Source organism: Oreochromis aureus, linkage group 11 (genome assembly GCF_013358895.1).
Source record: "Oreochromis aureus strain Israel breed Guangdong linkage group 11, ZZ_aureus, whole genome shotgun sequence".
Taxonomy (NCBI): domain Eukaryota; kingdom Metazoa; phylum Chordata; class Actinopteri; order Cichliformes; family Cichlidae; genus Oreochromis; species Oreochromis aureus.
Window position 1 is genome coordinate 37,324,120 of NC_052952.1, and position 13,056 is coordinate 37,337,175.

The following is a 13,056-nucleotide window of genomic DNA, read 5'->3' on the forward strand; positions in this document are numbered from 1 at the left end:
ATATAAATGTAAATCATTCAGTTAAGCCAAAATTTCTTCTACGTTCAATCTGAATGAAATACAGAATTTTACGTTTGGATAATTTCATATCAGATATTCTCTGACTCTGTTCTTTGCTTATATTATTTTTAGCTCAACTGTAAAGTTAAAGCAAAGATTAGCTTCCAGCTGTTGTTTTATGTCTCTGGAGTATCAAACATAATCAGAAGTTGGAGGCTGAAGGTCTGACTCTTGTTTTCTCCTCCAGTTGTCCGGCTCACATAGACAGGCTGCAGACACAGAGCACGCTGAGATATTCCGGCTTTCAGCTTTGAGAATCACCTTGTTTGCTCAAAAATGTCAAACTGTTATCTTCACTGTATGTTTCACAAACAGATGTGTTTGTGTGACAAAGAGCCTAAAGACACAATTTAAACTTGGTTCTTTGCTTAGTTGTCACAACACTGGTTTCCAAGTTTTATCCTTGAATGATTCATAGGTCAGTGTGAAGTGGTTTAACAAAGACAAAACACTCGTCTGTAAATGCTCAGGCACGGAGACTGACAGTGAGTGAAAGAGCAGAAAGGCCAGCTCTGAAAAGCAAAATATTAAAACAAGAAAAAAATATAACAAGAAGAGTTCAGGACAGAATATTTATTGCAGTGTCAAAAAACAAACTAACCAAACGTCCAGTTTTTAAGTTTCCACAGTACACGAGCTTCCTCTGAGGACCGTGATGAGGTATGCTGTGCAGTGGAAACTTGTATTTAAATAATAAAAATCTAATTTCTGTGAAAAGGAAACAGATTTTTATTTGAATGACATGATCATTTCAGATAATAAGTCCAGGACGGCCGTACTCAGAAACAGGATTTTGGAAAACACGTCTTCTCGGACGTCTCTGAGGAGACACCAAAACCAAAAATATGGGTTTATCATATTATTTATACATAAATGTGACGCTGCAAACATGAGCGCCTTCAGAGTGCCCCCTGATAAAAGTTTGTACATTTATTTGTTTTACTGTTTTTACATGAGACTGAAAGATGAGCTCATTAAACAGCCACCTGTGTGACCCCCTCCTCTCCTGTGTTAAACAGCCACCTGTGTGACCCCCTCCTCTCCTGTGTTAAACAGCCACCTGTGCACTGGCCTGCACTGCCCCCTGCTGGCCCAAAGTAAAACACATGACTTGCAGTGTTCAGTGTTTCAGTGAAGAACAGCAGTGGGATCCACAGCAGCATCATTTTTCTCATCCCAGTGCGTCCTTCCTGATGTCCACAGGGTGGGCTTTTAAAGGGGGTCGGGGTCAGAGGTCAGGGACGTCGAGGCTTCTCAGCCACAGCTCCAGGGCGAACTTGGTCCCGGTGCTGACCCGCTCCACGTCGGGACCGCCGGCTGGAGCGCGACTGGTGAAGACCACCAGAGGCATCGAAGACTCAGTCAGAGCTCCGTCTGCAGAGACCTGCGACACGCTGGAGACACAGAAGGGCTCAGAAAAGAAGCACAGACCCATGCCATGAAACATCCAGCTCACAGTTTGTGCTGCATTAATGTCAGTGTCTGCAGTTTTTGTGAGGGCACCATGCTTTTTTTGTCTCTGACCTGTCAGGCCAGGGGACGACACAAAGCCTCACATACATAACAGGAAAGAACACAATTTACAGGATGCACAATATCCTCTCTGTTCCTGTAGAAAACATCCAACTACAAAACAAGCTGTGCTTCATAACACAAGCAGCTGAGCTCTAATGTACTCACAAGCACATCTCAGGTATTAACATCAGCACAAACTCTGTGAGCTGGAAGCTTCGTGGCGTCCAGCTCTGCCTCTAAACCCGTGATACCTGATGCTACTCGGCAGGTCGTCCAGCTGAACACTGGCGTCCTCTCCGTCCACAGCGGACACGATGGCTCTGACCAGCCGGCTTTCCGCCCACAGACACGCGCTGACCTCAGCAGGTGAAGGCCTGAGAGATGGCTGCGGGTGGAGACAACGAGAGGAATCACACAAGAGGCTGGCTCACTTTAAAATAACAGCAGAGGGGATCATTCACAAAGAGACCAATGTTAAAGACAGAGAGGTAACGTCACAAAAACAGAAGCAAATTAAACCACATGCACTCAAAATTACATTAAAGTAACAGCCGAGTTGTGCCTGCTGCGTCCATTTTATCATCATCCAACATCACGTAGACAGAAGATCATGTCAAATCATTCATTATGTGCCAAAATTATCCAAAATCACACCCACCATGAGAGAGGAGGCAGCCTGAGCCGCCCTCAGCTGTTACCTGTAACTGCAGGTGAGTGAGAGACGAATGCAGCAGCATGTAGACGACTACGTGGTGTCTCTGAGGAAGTCCTCTGGACAGCATGGGAGGAAACACCGACTGACGGTCGGACAGAACACACAGAGGGCTGTGACATATATAACCTCACAGTGTACGATGTAAATAAGAGCAGCAGGCAGTGATTAAAAGATACTCGGGTGACTCTCTCACCTCCCACAGGCCCAGGACTGTTGGAGAAACCTGCTCCGGCTCCAGTTTGAGTCCAGTTTCCTCGTGCAGCTCTCTCAGACCTGCACCCAGCAGCTTCACACCGTTACAGGAATAAAGTTCACACAGTTACTTTGTGTTAACCTCGTTTGCCTTGTTGTAGAAGTCGTCACACTGACTAAACGACACGTAAAATGATGCTGGGAAGCAAAGGAAACATTTACCGTCTCATCTAGCTCCACATGACCTCCTAAATATTAACACAATACATGAAAAGCATTAGAAAACAAGAAAACCCATAACAACGAGTGTGTGTGTGTGTGTGTGTGTGTGTGTGTGTGTGTGTTTAATAATGTGTGCAAACACAGATCTGTGTGTGCTGAACCTGGAGGAACCCAGACGTTGGGAAATATGCGAAGCTCCTTTGCCCGCCGTGTCAGCAACACTCTCTGATTGGCTGTCTGCAGGAGGATAGCCACACCCACATCCACTCCACGCTGTTGGATGTCCAATGGGATTGCAGCTGCGTCCGTGGCTGACAGGTGTTTGATGGGACAGAAAGCCGGTCTCTGAGAGAGAAACAGCAGGAAACCCTGAGCTCGGGACAGCTGTTGTTGTGAAACTCTGCTGTATAAATACAACTGAATTAAATTGAACTGAGTACGGATGTAGAGGGGCGAATGCTCAGCGTGTCTGACCTTCAGCGGGACCCCTCGTCCTCTGTCTCCTTTGTAAAGAATGAACTGGTTTTTCTCCAGCGTGCAGCTCACCTCCACCTCATCCTCGCCGCTGTCAGTGAAGTGACCCGTTACACTCTGAGACACATCAAGAAGACGAAAGATGACAACAGCGCCCCCTCTGTTGCTCTAAAGGTGGTGTGAGACGACATCCGCACCAACCTGAACAAACTGAGCTCTCCGTGGAGCCGCTCGCTCTTTGCACACATACACCAGGATCCTCCTCACTTTATCCATGGCGACCCCGACCACGTCCATCTGCGGGAGCTGAACACGTGACCACAACACGGCTTGAAAGGGCAGTCCACTCCATTTTAATCAGTGTTGGGCAAGTTACATTGAAAAAGTCATAAATTATAGTTACAAGTTACTTCTTCAAAAAAGTAACTGAGTTAATTCATTACTTGAAAAGTAACTACTGCGTTACTTTAAAAAAAAGTTTAACCCCCTGGGGTCCAGGGTATAATTGGCCATTTTTTACTACTCTTGATTTTCCCTCCACATTTTACCTTTAAAAACTATTTGCTTTGCCTTGTTTGGCATCATTCTTTTCAGCACAACCTCACGTGTCTGAATTTACAGTCATGTTTTCATTTTGACATACTGTATTAACACAATTGATCTAAAATCAGACAAAAAACATAAAATCAGAGTAGAAAAAGTTATATTTTTACTGTAACAACCACAAACATGTTTAATGAATCATATTTCATAACTTTAAATGCAAATATAAATTGTCAATTTTAAAATCCTTTGCACAAGTTTTGCAAACAACATCACAGCCTGATACCTGCAGGTCTGACAGCAGCAGGTGTATCACTGCTGTTTCTACCTGGAGACAGCAGTCGCCTCATTGTTCTGACACACAACACAAAACTATCCACAACACTACACACTAACTACACAAGACAACACGTCACTCCTAAAACTTCCCCCTCTTCCTTAAACAACCAAATGTCATGTTGCCATATCATTTTTTAATTGGTCAACATGGTGCGTTTTTCCACCAACACGAACGGGCTGTTTTTGGTTTTGTTTGCTCATAAGCAGAGAGGTCTCGCTGCGCTGTCCTTAGACAGTAAACGTGACGAAACTATTGAGGAAAAAACGCCGCGTATATCTTGTTTATCATGACTCTGGTTTTACGTGGCCTATCGACACAATTTAAAAACTGGCACCTTGTTGCTTTGTCTTGAAGTGGTCATGTGATTGACTTACCACGACTACTTTATTCTTCCTCAGTCAAACAGCAGCACTCATGCGATTGTTTTGCCCCCTGAGCTCCAGGTGTTGTGCTAGACAGTGACCGTGATTACCGTCCGCGGGAGCGCGCAGCTGCTTAAAGCTGTAGCGTCCAGATTACTTACAGCTACTTCCTGCAGCTGATATAAGATGCGGTGAACTGAACACAGCTTCAACCGTCTGTTTGTTGAAAAATAGTAACGGACCGCGTTTCCTTGTTAGTAACTGTAACGGCGTTGTAACGATAGGAATAGTAATTAGTTAGATTACTCGTTACTGAAAAAACTGCGTTACTTGAAACGCTGTTAATCCCATCACTGATTTTAATACATAACACACAGTTTAAGAGTTTACAGAGTTTAAGCTAAAATGACCGTAAACATGTAATAAATCCAAAAACATTAACATGATCACAATCAGCTGATTTTTGCTCAATTTCACCTCTATACTACAAATACTAGAATATGAAGTGCATAAAATGGGATGAAATTTTGAGTTTTTTAAATTGATTAACTTTTCAGCATTTTTGATCTCTCATAATATCATCAGTGCAGAATGTATCCACACAAAAACACATTACAGCTCTGCTAAAAACTGTTTTTGGTTCATTATTTTTTCTGTGACTCAGTTAAGCATCGGTATCCTGATGGACGCATCAATAACTAACCTGCACCGATCCCCAGGATATTTGATCTACTGATCTTTCACTGGAAAAAGTGCATTTTAATTAAATTGGAAGGATCATATCACTATGTGGGAGACGTGGCTGGTCAGAACATATTCAGGACTCCTTTTACTTTTTTAATGTAGTGGCAAAAGTAAATCATCAAAACACGAAAGCATCAGACTGTAAAGATCTACAGATCCTGAAAGCCTCGGTGATCCTGCAGGAACTTTCTACAGGACCTCGAGATGTTGGACCAGCGTCATGTTTCCAAACTATTACACAGCACAGCAACATTGCTTCTCTATTTCATGGCCTAGAAATGCTGGAATGACTCACACTCAGCACAAGTGTGAAAAAGGAGAAAGAGAAATATTTAAAGGGGCAGTGAGATCCTGGTGTTGTGCTAAGAAGTGATTTGTGATGGTTCTGTGTGTTTTTAGTGTATTTTAAATGTCTAATATCTGATATTGATAACTTCTGAGTGTTTGATATAAAATAAAGATATTACTTGTTTTGTAGGTGTCTTCATGATTCTGATTTACTGTGGATCCGGTCTTTTTTAGCCACTCAAACACCTTTATTAAAACGGTTAATGTTATATTTGTTGTCATATGTGCGGCCCTCTTGGCCTGGTCTCTCTTGAATAAGACATGTTTAACTTCAGTCAGTTTTACATTCGTTATTAAAGGACGTATAAAAGTACTTTGCGAATAAAAACAGCGCTGGGAAAAAGCAGACGAGCCATTTCAGAGCAAAACACATTATATTATTGATTATATTCATTCAAACAACCAAGTGTTCATTAAGCAGCTCATTTTCATAACTTTAGTGCCGAGTCCAGCTGTTTAAACCAGACAAATACAGACCGCCTGTTAGCAGAACAGCTGTCAACAGCTGGGACTTTGGGCTCCAACGTTAACTGTCCACAAAGCTAACTAACTTTAGCTAACACCCTCATTTAGCGGAAGTAAAATGCTCTGGAAAAAACAACTTCCTACACATTAACCTCTACATGTGTTAGTGAAGGGATTACGGGTTAACCCCAATACACAGGCTCGCTCAGAAACACAACAGAAGAAGCAGAAACCTACTGAAAAAGAGAAGAAGGCGCTCGCTAACTCCCCCAGGTCATTTCAGCCGGATCCAACTTCCGCTTCCATACTTCAAAATAAAAGCTTTTCTTCTTCGTTTTGGGTCGAACTGATTCAATCTTCGTATTTTTTATTGTTTATGGAATAATCCTGAACCATTAACTTCCCCCATCATGGTATTATACAGAAACGGATTAAATAATTTATAATAGTTAGCAGCTGCTCGCCTGCTAACTGGTACCAAACAGAGTATATAATCGCAGTTTTAGCTTCTCTACACTGGCTTCTCGTCTCCTACAGGATCCAATTTACACGTTGACTTTTTGTTTTTAAGTCGCTTAATGGCCGAGCCCCTTCCTACCTGTCTGAGCTCCTTTCTGTTTCTGCTCCAGGAAAAACCCTGAGGTCTAGCTCAAAATTAATGCTGTCCATCCCACGGACTAGTCTCAAATGCGATAGAGCCTTCTGTGACATCCCAGACTTTGGAATAGTCTCCCCCTAAATATTAGATCTGCACAAACACTTGATCACTTTAAATCACTACTAAAGACACATTTTTATGCCCTGGCTTTTAACACACTATGAGTATACCTTTGTTGTTTATGAAATCCCGTCAATGAAACTTTTGTTAGAAAATGGAAAACGTTTTTATTGAGAGCATTTTTTTCGGGGTGGCTTTAACTCAGGAGGTAGAGCTGGTCACCTACTGATCGGAAGGTTGGGAGTTCAATACCTGGCTCCCCCAGGTATCCTTGGCCAAGTATCCTTGGGCAAGATACTAACCCCAAGTTGCTCTCCGATGCATCCATCGAAGTTTGACTGTGTGTGTGAATGTGGTTAGACAGCACTCAGTTTAGAGTCAGTGCTCGTGAGGATGGGTGTGACTGGGTGAATGTGGCATGTTGTATAGAGCGCTTTGAGTACTCCGGCAGAGTAGAAAAGCGCTATATAAGAATCAGTCCATTTCTCTTCTTGTTATTTGGCTCTAAAACAGCTGGAGACAATTAATCCTTTTACTGACATTCTGAAGGTTTTTTGCAGTTTAAAAGACAGAAAATGTATTCAGTACAAATACTGTAAGTGACAGGTGTTTAATTCTCAGATGATGCAGAGAAAACAGAGACTCGGGGGCTGTGGAGGCTCAGCTGCCTCACATTCATATCGAAGGTCAGACAAAAACGTCAGATGCATCCGCAAACATAACTTTGGCTGGGTTTCCAGCCTCCCTTTAAAAAGTGCAATTATAACGCAGCTCTGTTGGAAAACAATTTATTGTAGTGTTAACGTTACAATACAAGAGTGTGATTTGAAATGACTGTCAGTAATAATGATGATTACTGTTTGATTATACTAACATGGCAGATTTCCCCCTAAATTACCCAGAATGCTGTGCAACTGTTGCCAGTGACACCTCAATAAAAATAAAAAAAAAGCAAGAAAAGACAGACGGAGTCAGACTCCTGCAGTATCTGAAGTGCTCTCAGATGATTTCTCCTCTCAGGGTGAGTAGGCCGGCAGCAGACCTCTGCGATCATCAGACTCCACCTGTGGGTCAAAGGTCAGACGACATCAAAATCGGCTGTTCTGGAAAAGTTCTCAAAAACAAACATTTAAAATGCTTCATACCTGAGAATAAAGTTTGGAACTAATCCTGTTTTTTTCCTTGTAAATGTTTGACTATAATTTTTGATATTTTATGTTTTCATGATTTTGTTTCTCTCGCTTAAACCTGCAAAAGCCTCATTAAACAATCACAGATCATTTTCAGTTAAAGGGATTCAATGAGTTAATGTTACTGAAGCTGAATATTTCAGGTTTTGAATTCTTTAGGTGTGAATAACAGACCGTTCCATTCCTCCGTCACTGCAGGAGGCGTAGTTACACATTTTTGGCGATCAGACATCAAATCGAAACATTTAAATTTGTTGGCTAGTGGTGCATCGGATCAAAAGTCTTACGGTTCGGTTCGGATCGGATCATGTTTTTTTTCGTCACGGATCGGATCAATTTTCGGATCAGCTTTACTTTACTTATTTAAGTATTTTTTGCCTATTAAAAAACATTCAACTCAAGACTCATTCCACGCAATTATATAAAAACAAATTAAGGTGCAGTATAGGGCAGTACAGGGCTTTCTATCTACCACTCCACTGTGATATAATGAGCGGTCATGGTCACGTAGCTTTCCGTTGCCCTGGAGGTCCACCCATTTGTAGTTAGGGCAACAGAAGATGCCTGGGACAGCTCAGCCATAACTTTAAACTTCTCCTGCTCATACATGCCTGGGTACGATCTTGTCAATGAAGTGGACGCGCGACAGGATATCATAGCGTGGCTCAAGCACGTTCATCATAGTTTAAACTAGTGCTGTCAGCGTAAATCTTGTTAAAATGATGTTAATGCCATATCTGCATTAATGCGGCAAATCTCCGTTAACTAGTTACCGCGGATCGCCCCGTGCGTGGGGCTGCACGGTGTCAATGCGTTAACTAGTTTAAACCCCTTGTTCTGCAGCTAAAGACCCCAATAGCTTTTGTAATAGCTTTAGCCTGGACAGATTGGGCAGCAAAGGGCCGCTTAAATCAACCGTGATCCGTTGCACCACTAACATCGCCCCTTCAGGCTCGTCTTCTTGTGCACCATGAGATCAATTTTGATGCTCTTGATATTTTTTAATCACTGAACGCTGAATTTTGCGTTCTGACCGCGTGCACATCACCATCTGTGATGTGCACGCGATTTCTTCTACTGCGCCAAAATAGCAATCTTTCAACTTGAATTTCATTTTAGGAAATGAACCTGCGGCGATGCCTTCAGGCTCGGACACACGACATAAAAGTCGGGTCGGTTTGAGACGGGAGCTGAAAGGACCAAAGTGAAACTTATTCTATATATAAATCATTTCCTGACAGTCCAGCACGTCAGCGTGTCAGTAATCTGTATAAAGTTTTCTGGGTGGTAAAAGCGCTCTGCACTTCAGTTTTATCTCTGGCTATTTGATAAGAAAAAATATATTTAAAGCAGGAGGAAATATTTATTATTATGATAATAAATAATAAATCCCAGTTTACAAAAACTGAAAATATTTTTCTGATTCGTCAAATCTTTTTATGCAAGAAAAGCTGATATTAAAAATGTATTTCAGCAGGTCTTATTATTATTTTGCTAATTTTCTTTTTTTCTCTTGCGACTGAACACATCAGCATTTCCTGAGAGGCGGAGTTAATATTATTGGTAGGAGGAGTCTTACGCTGAGAGAAAATGGTGTGCGGAGCCGGATGGCTTTCCCAGAGAAAACACAGACGACGATGGTGACGCAGGTCTGCAGGACGAGGAGAACCAGGAAGAGGCCGAGGAGCCCGTAAAGAACCACCTGAAACAGGAAATATGAAACAGGAAATACACACAAGGAACAACCTGCTCCTGTCCTCAGGGAAGACCCCGAGACCAGATCTGAGGTGCACCGAGAGTCCGGCCCTGAGGACCAGACTGAGCGATAAACTTACATCCAGTGTATAAAAATTTTGGCTGCATCTCCTCCTCAGGTCTTCTACGTCCTCGAACTCGATGAAGCTCTGTCGGTCACAGAAGCGATAGGAGGGGGGGCATTCGGCCAGCAGCCAGCAGGTGTAGGCCACACCGGCCAGGCCAATCAGGACGCTTATCACGTTGGATACCAGGGACCCCCAAACCTGCACAAACACCAGATATGGCTAAACTAACAGCGGCTAATGAAGTACAATGGCTTCATCCATCTTTGATATACAGTCTGTGACTTTAACTGAAGATCCAGAGGTACCACACCTGCAGCTAACCGTCCCTGAAATGGACCACTTTTAATGACATCATCTGACCAACAACAGGGCTGCTGTGAGGTCACTGTACTAACAGACTGTCCAAGGAGGCGGAGCTGCAGCTTTGGTATTTCATTCGTTTGTCATTCAGCTGTAATCACCAGGTCTGAGTTTGCTGACCTGTCAATCACACATCCTCTTTTTGGATTCTCTAAAACTCACCAGTGAGATGGAAGTGCGTCTCCCTGCCGCCAGGGCCACCGAGCCGGAGACGACAAACTGCACGACAGCAGAGAGGCGTGGTTAGACAACACATGACACCTGTGAGGCTCTACCTGAAGGTTATTAATCATGTTTGTGTGTACGTACAGCGGCGCCGAGGGCGAATGGAGAGTAAGCGATCATGGCCCACGAGTAGACGGCGGTCAGACCGAACAGGATGCACAGCAGCCCAATCATGATCTGAACGACCTGAGGACACAGACGGAGACACAACATGAGCAAAGATGAAAAATAATGCAGATTTTAAAAGTTTTAGCAGGTGAAGTTCTTGTTGAAACACCACCAAACTGAGAAACAGCATCAAAGATGAGACCTGTGTGCAGGCTGAGACCAGCCTGCACACAGGTCACAAACTCCTGGCAGCTTTATTAAACCTTTATTATTACAATAAAATCTGGTTGGTCAGAGGTGATGACATCATCATCATCATCATCATCATCGCACTGACTGTGACAACGTGTTTGCGTCTGTGCTTTGTTGTGATGAATCTGATGGTCAGAGTACAGACGCTCACCCCGAGAGCGTGCGGCTGTCCCCGCATGAAGGCGACGGTCATGTCGTCCATCTTGACTGGGATGGGTGTGGTCTTTTTGACAGGGGGAGGGGCCGGTGTGGTGGAGATGCCGGCGTTCTGGAGCTGGATGGAGCCGTCATCCTTGGGAATGACCTGAGTCACGACCATCACTCCACCGATGGTGGTGATAGATGTGGATGCCATAATAAAGGTCAGAGGTCACAGAAGCTCAGAGGGAAAATTCTGGAAAAATCACAAGTGCAAACAATGAGGGAGGGGTCAACAATGTTTAGGGACGAGAAGGGCATTTGCAGCAGCTGCAGCGCCAGCTGGTGCCGCGAAAACGGATCGACTTTAGCTTCCAGATGTTCTTCAGACAAACTTACAGGAGAAAATTATTCTGGTTTAGCAATAATTCTCTGATTTTTGCCTTTATGACATTTTAAGAATCTAAAAGAGCTCGACATTCAGGAGCGCCTCCACATTCAGGGGTGGCCAAATGAGGGCCACCAAAAACACAGTTTTCAGGTTTATGGTGCTGTTATCAAATATAGATAACAAAAACAGAGAAAGTTAACTTCCTGCTATTAAAGTTGATGTCGGTGAAAAGAGGTACTTATGAAAACCTAATAAGATTTTGAAATCATTAATGATCTGTTTTAATTGACTGACTGACTGGAAGTCCCGCTTTAATGATTCAGCAGAAGCAGCTGAAGGGGGACTTCCCCGGAACGGAGCAGCAAAGACAACATGTGCGCTGTTGGCCCCGAGACGCTCCAGGCTCTGTCCGGGATCGGCACCTGCTTTTTATGACATCATTACCAACATAGCACAGTCTTACATTATCACCAGTTTTACAGTCAACACGGGAATAATAGCAAACTAATAATCAAATGAAATATGAGCTTATGACTGCTGTGGGCCGCACTGTTCACCGCGCTTCTTCCTTTTTGTTTGACATTTTAAGTTGTTTACATGTATCCACTCGTCACTCATCAAACTTCCAAACGTTGCTATAAAATCTTTTGTTAAACAAAAGTCCCCGAATTTAACATGGATCTGGTTTGGAGTTTCCTACTGCGTGATAAGGAAGTGCGGTTACCCGGAAAATAAAACGGCTGCTTCTTTTTTAGCTCGATGTTAAATATCAGACTTTTGAAATCGCAGGTATCTCCACACGAGAGATTTTCAACGTTTTTCTTTGTTTTGTTTTGTTTTGTTTTTTTAAAGATAAGAATTGTGCGAACAAATCTTGATAAACTAACCGGAAATATATCTGCGCATTAGATCAAAAACATCGACTAACAATCATCTCGAGGCCGAGCTGCTCTCTGAAACATCTGCAGACACGCACGGATTACCTGACCACGCTGAGGATTACTCCTGAAGATTACCTGCTATCAGGTGGACACACGGAAGTTCTCTGACCTGAACAACAGCTGCTGTTGATTCTGTTCAGGATCAAGTTAGGCTGCCTTCAGGAGCAAACTGTAAACTCGGAATTCTGATTTACCAAACACTTGTCGGGAAGACCATGATGTGATAAAGTTCCAGTCCAATTTAATTAAACGATGAAATATTGCTTCAAATACAATGACATAAATAAACTGAGCTGTTTCTTTGGATTTTCTTTTCTGACCTTTTTGAAAAACATAAGAAGGAATGATTTCAGAAGATTCAGTCTTTAATCCCTGTGTGTAACTTTTAAAGACACTTTCAGGTGTTGTTTTTTTTTAAAAAAAATTAAATTATAACATCATAACTTTTAAATCACGAACATGTTTTCCTGTGGAGAGAGTGGATGTGAAGGGAAATTTCGGCATAATTCCAACGACACCTGAAGGCAGCACAAGGAAACCACAACAGAATCAACGTGAAAAACCAGCTTTGCAACAACCTTCCCTGCCTCCTTTTAAGTAGTGATGTGATGTTCTGTATCAAGGCTTCGAAGCTTGTGTCGAGTAATGGAGGGGGCGTTTCCGCGATGCGCGTATCGAGGCTTGCTTCATTTATGGGAGGAGCTGAAAATTAGGGCTGGGCGATATGGCCTAAAATCCATATCGCCATATAATTTGAAGCACATGCGGTAACGATATATATCGCGATATATTCTTTTCTTCTGTATAACATATTTTCCACACTATAAAGCACACTTAAAATCCTTTAATTTTTCTCAAAAATCGAGAGTGTGCCTTATGTATGAATTCTGGTTGTGCTTACTGACCTCGAACCGATTTGGGCGTGCAGAA

At 42.9% G+C, this 13,056-nt stretch overlaps 2 protein-coding genes across 7 annotated transcripts; both read right to left on the bottom strand.

The window, feature by feature from the left end:
- Positions 1-618: 618 nt before the first annotated feature.
- On the bottom strand, positions 619-6,351 carry nudt17 (nudix (nucleoside diphosphate linked moiety X)-type motif 17). Of its 2 annotated transcripts, XR_005614723.1 has the most exons (10): positions 6,218-6,351; positions 3,380-3,484; positions 3,179-3,295; positions 2,866-3,049; positions 2,705-2,730; positions 2,484-2,576; positions 2,274-2,372; positions 1,827-1,960; positions 1,121-1,454; positions 619-1,083 (listed from the first exon to the last, which is right to left on the bottom strand). XR_005614723.1 is itself a non-coding variant. In XM_031726922.2 (9 exons), exons 2-9 carry the CDS (start codon positions 3,473-3,475, stop codon positions 1,289-1,291), a joined length of 915 nt encoding a protein of 304 aa, XP_031582782.1. In that variant the 5' UTR covers positions 3,476-3,484; positions 6,218-6,351; the 3' UTR covers positions 619-1,288. The 2 variants fall into 2 exon arrangements, 1 of the variants encoding a protein (XP_031582782.1); XM_031726922.2 differs by having other exon boundaries at positions 619-1,454.
- A 1,119-nt stretch (positions 6,352-7,470) lies between these two features.
- On the bottom strand, positions 7,471-12,316 carry si:dkey-7j14.6 (uncharacterized protein LOC556585 homolog). 5 transcript variants are annotated; one of them, XM_031726918.2, is made up of 7 exons: positions 12,202-12,316; positions 10,808-11,050; positions 10,381-10,482; positions 10,234-10,290; positions 9,724-9,909; positions 9,468-9,590; positions 7,471-7,762 (listed from the first exon to the last, which is right to left on the bottom strand). In XM_031726918.2, the coding sequence occupies exons 2-7, from the start codon at positions 11,009-11,011 to the stop codon at positions 7,715-7,717; spliced, it is 720 nt and encodes a 239-aa protein (XP_031582778.1). In that variant the 5' UTR covers positions 11,012-11,050; positions 12,202-12,316; the 3' UTR covers positions 7,471-7,714. The 5 variants fall into 5 exon arrangements, with proteins under 5 accessions (XP_031582778.1, XP_031582779.1, XP_031582781.1 ...); XM_031726919.2 differs by having other exon boundaries at positions 12,169-12,288; XM_031726921.2 differs by having other exon boundaries at positions 12,236-12,269.
- Positions 12,317-13,056: the final 740 nt, after the last annotated feature.

Coding starts and splice junctions, on each gene's coding strand:
- si:dkey-7j14.6 (XM_031726918.2), bottom strand. CDS start 11,011: ATGGCATCCACATCTATCACCACCATCGGTGGAGTGATGGTCGTGACT. Junction 10,483..10,807: donor GACAGCCGCACGCTCTCGGG/GTGAGCGTCTGT, acceptor CTGTGTCCTCAG/GTCGTTCAGATCATGATTGG. Junction 7,763..9,467: donor GCACACCATTTTCTCTCAGC/GTAAGACTCCTC, acceptor TTTGACCCACAG/GTGGAGTCTGATGATCGCAG.
- nudt17 (XM_031726922.2), bottom strand. CDS start 3,475: ATGGACGTGGTCGGGGTCGCCATGGATAAAGTGAGGAGGATCCTGGTG. Junction 1,961..2,273: donor TCACTCACCTGCAGTTACAG/GTAACAGCTGAG, acceptor CTCCACCCGCAG/CCATCTCTCAGGCCTTCACC. Junction 1,455..1,826: donor GACCTGCCGAGTAGCATCAG/GTATCACGGGTT, acceptor CTGTGTCTCCAG/CGTGTCGCAGGTCTCTGCAG.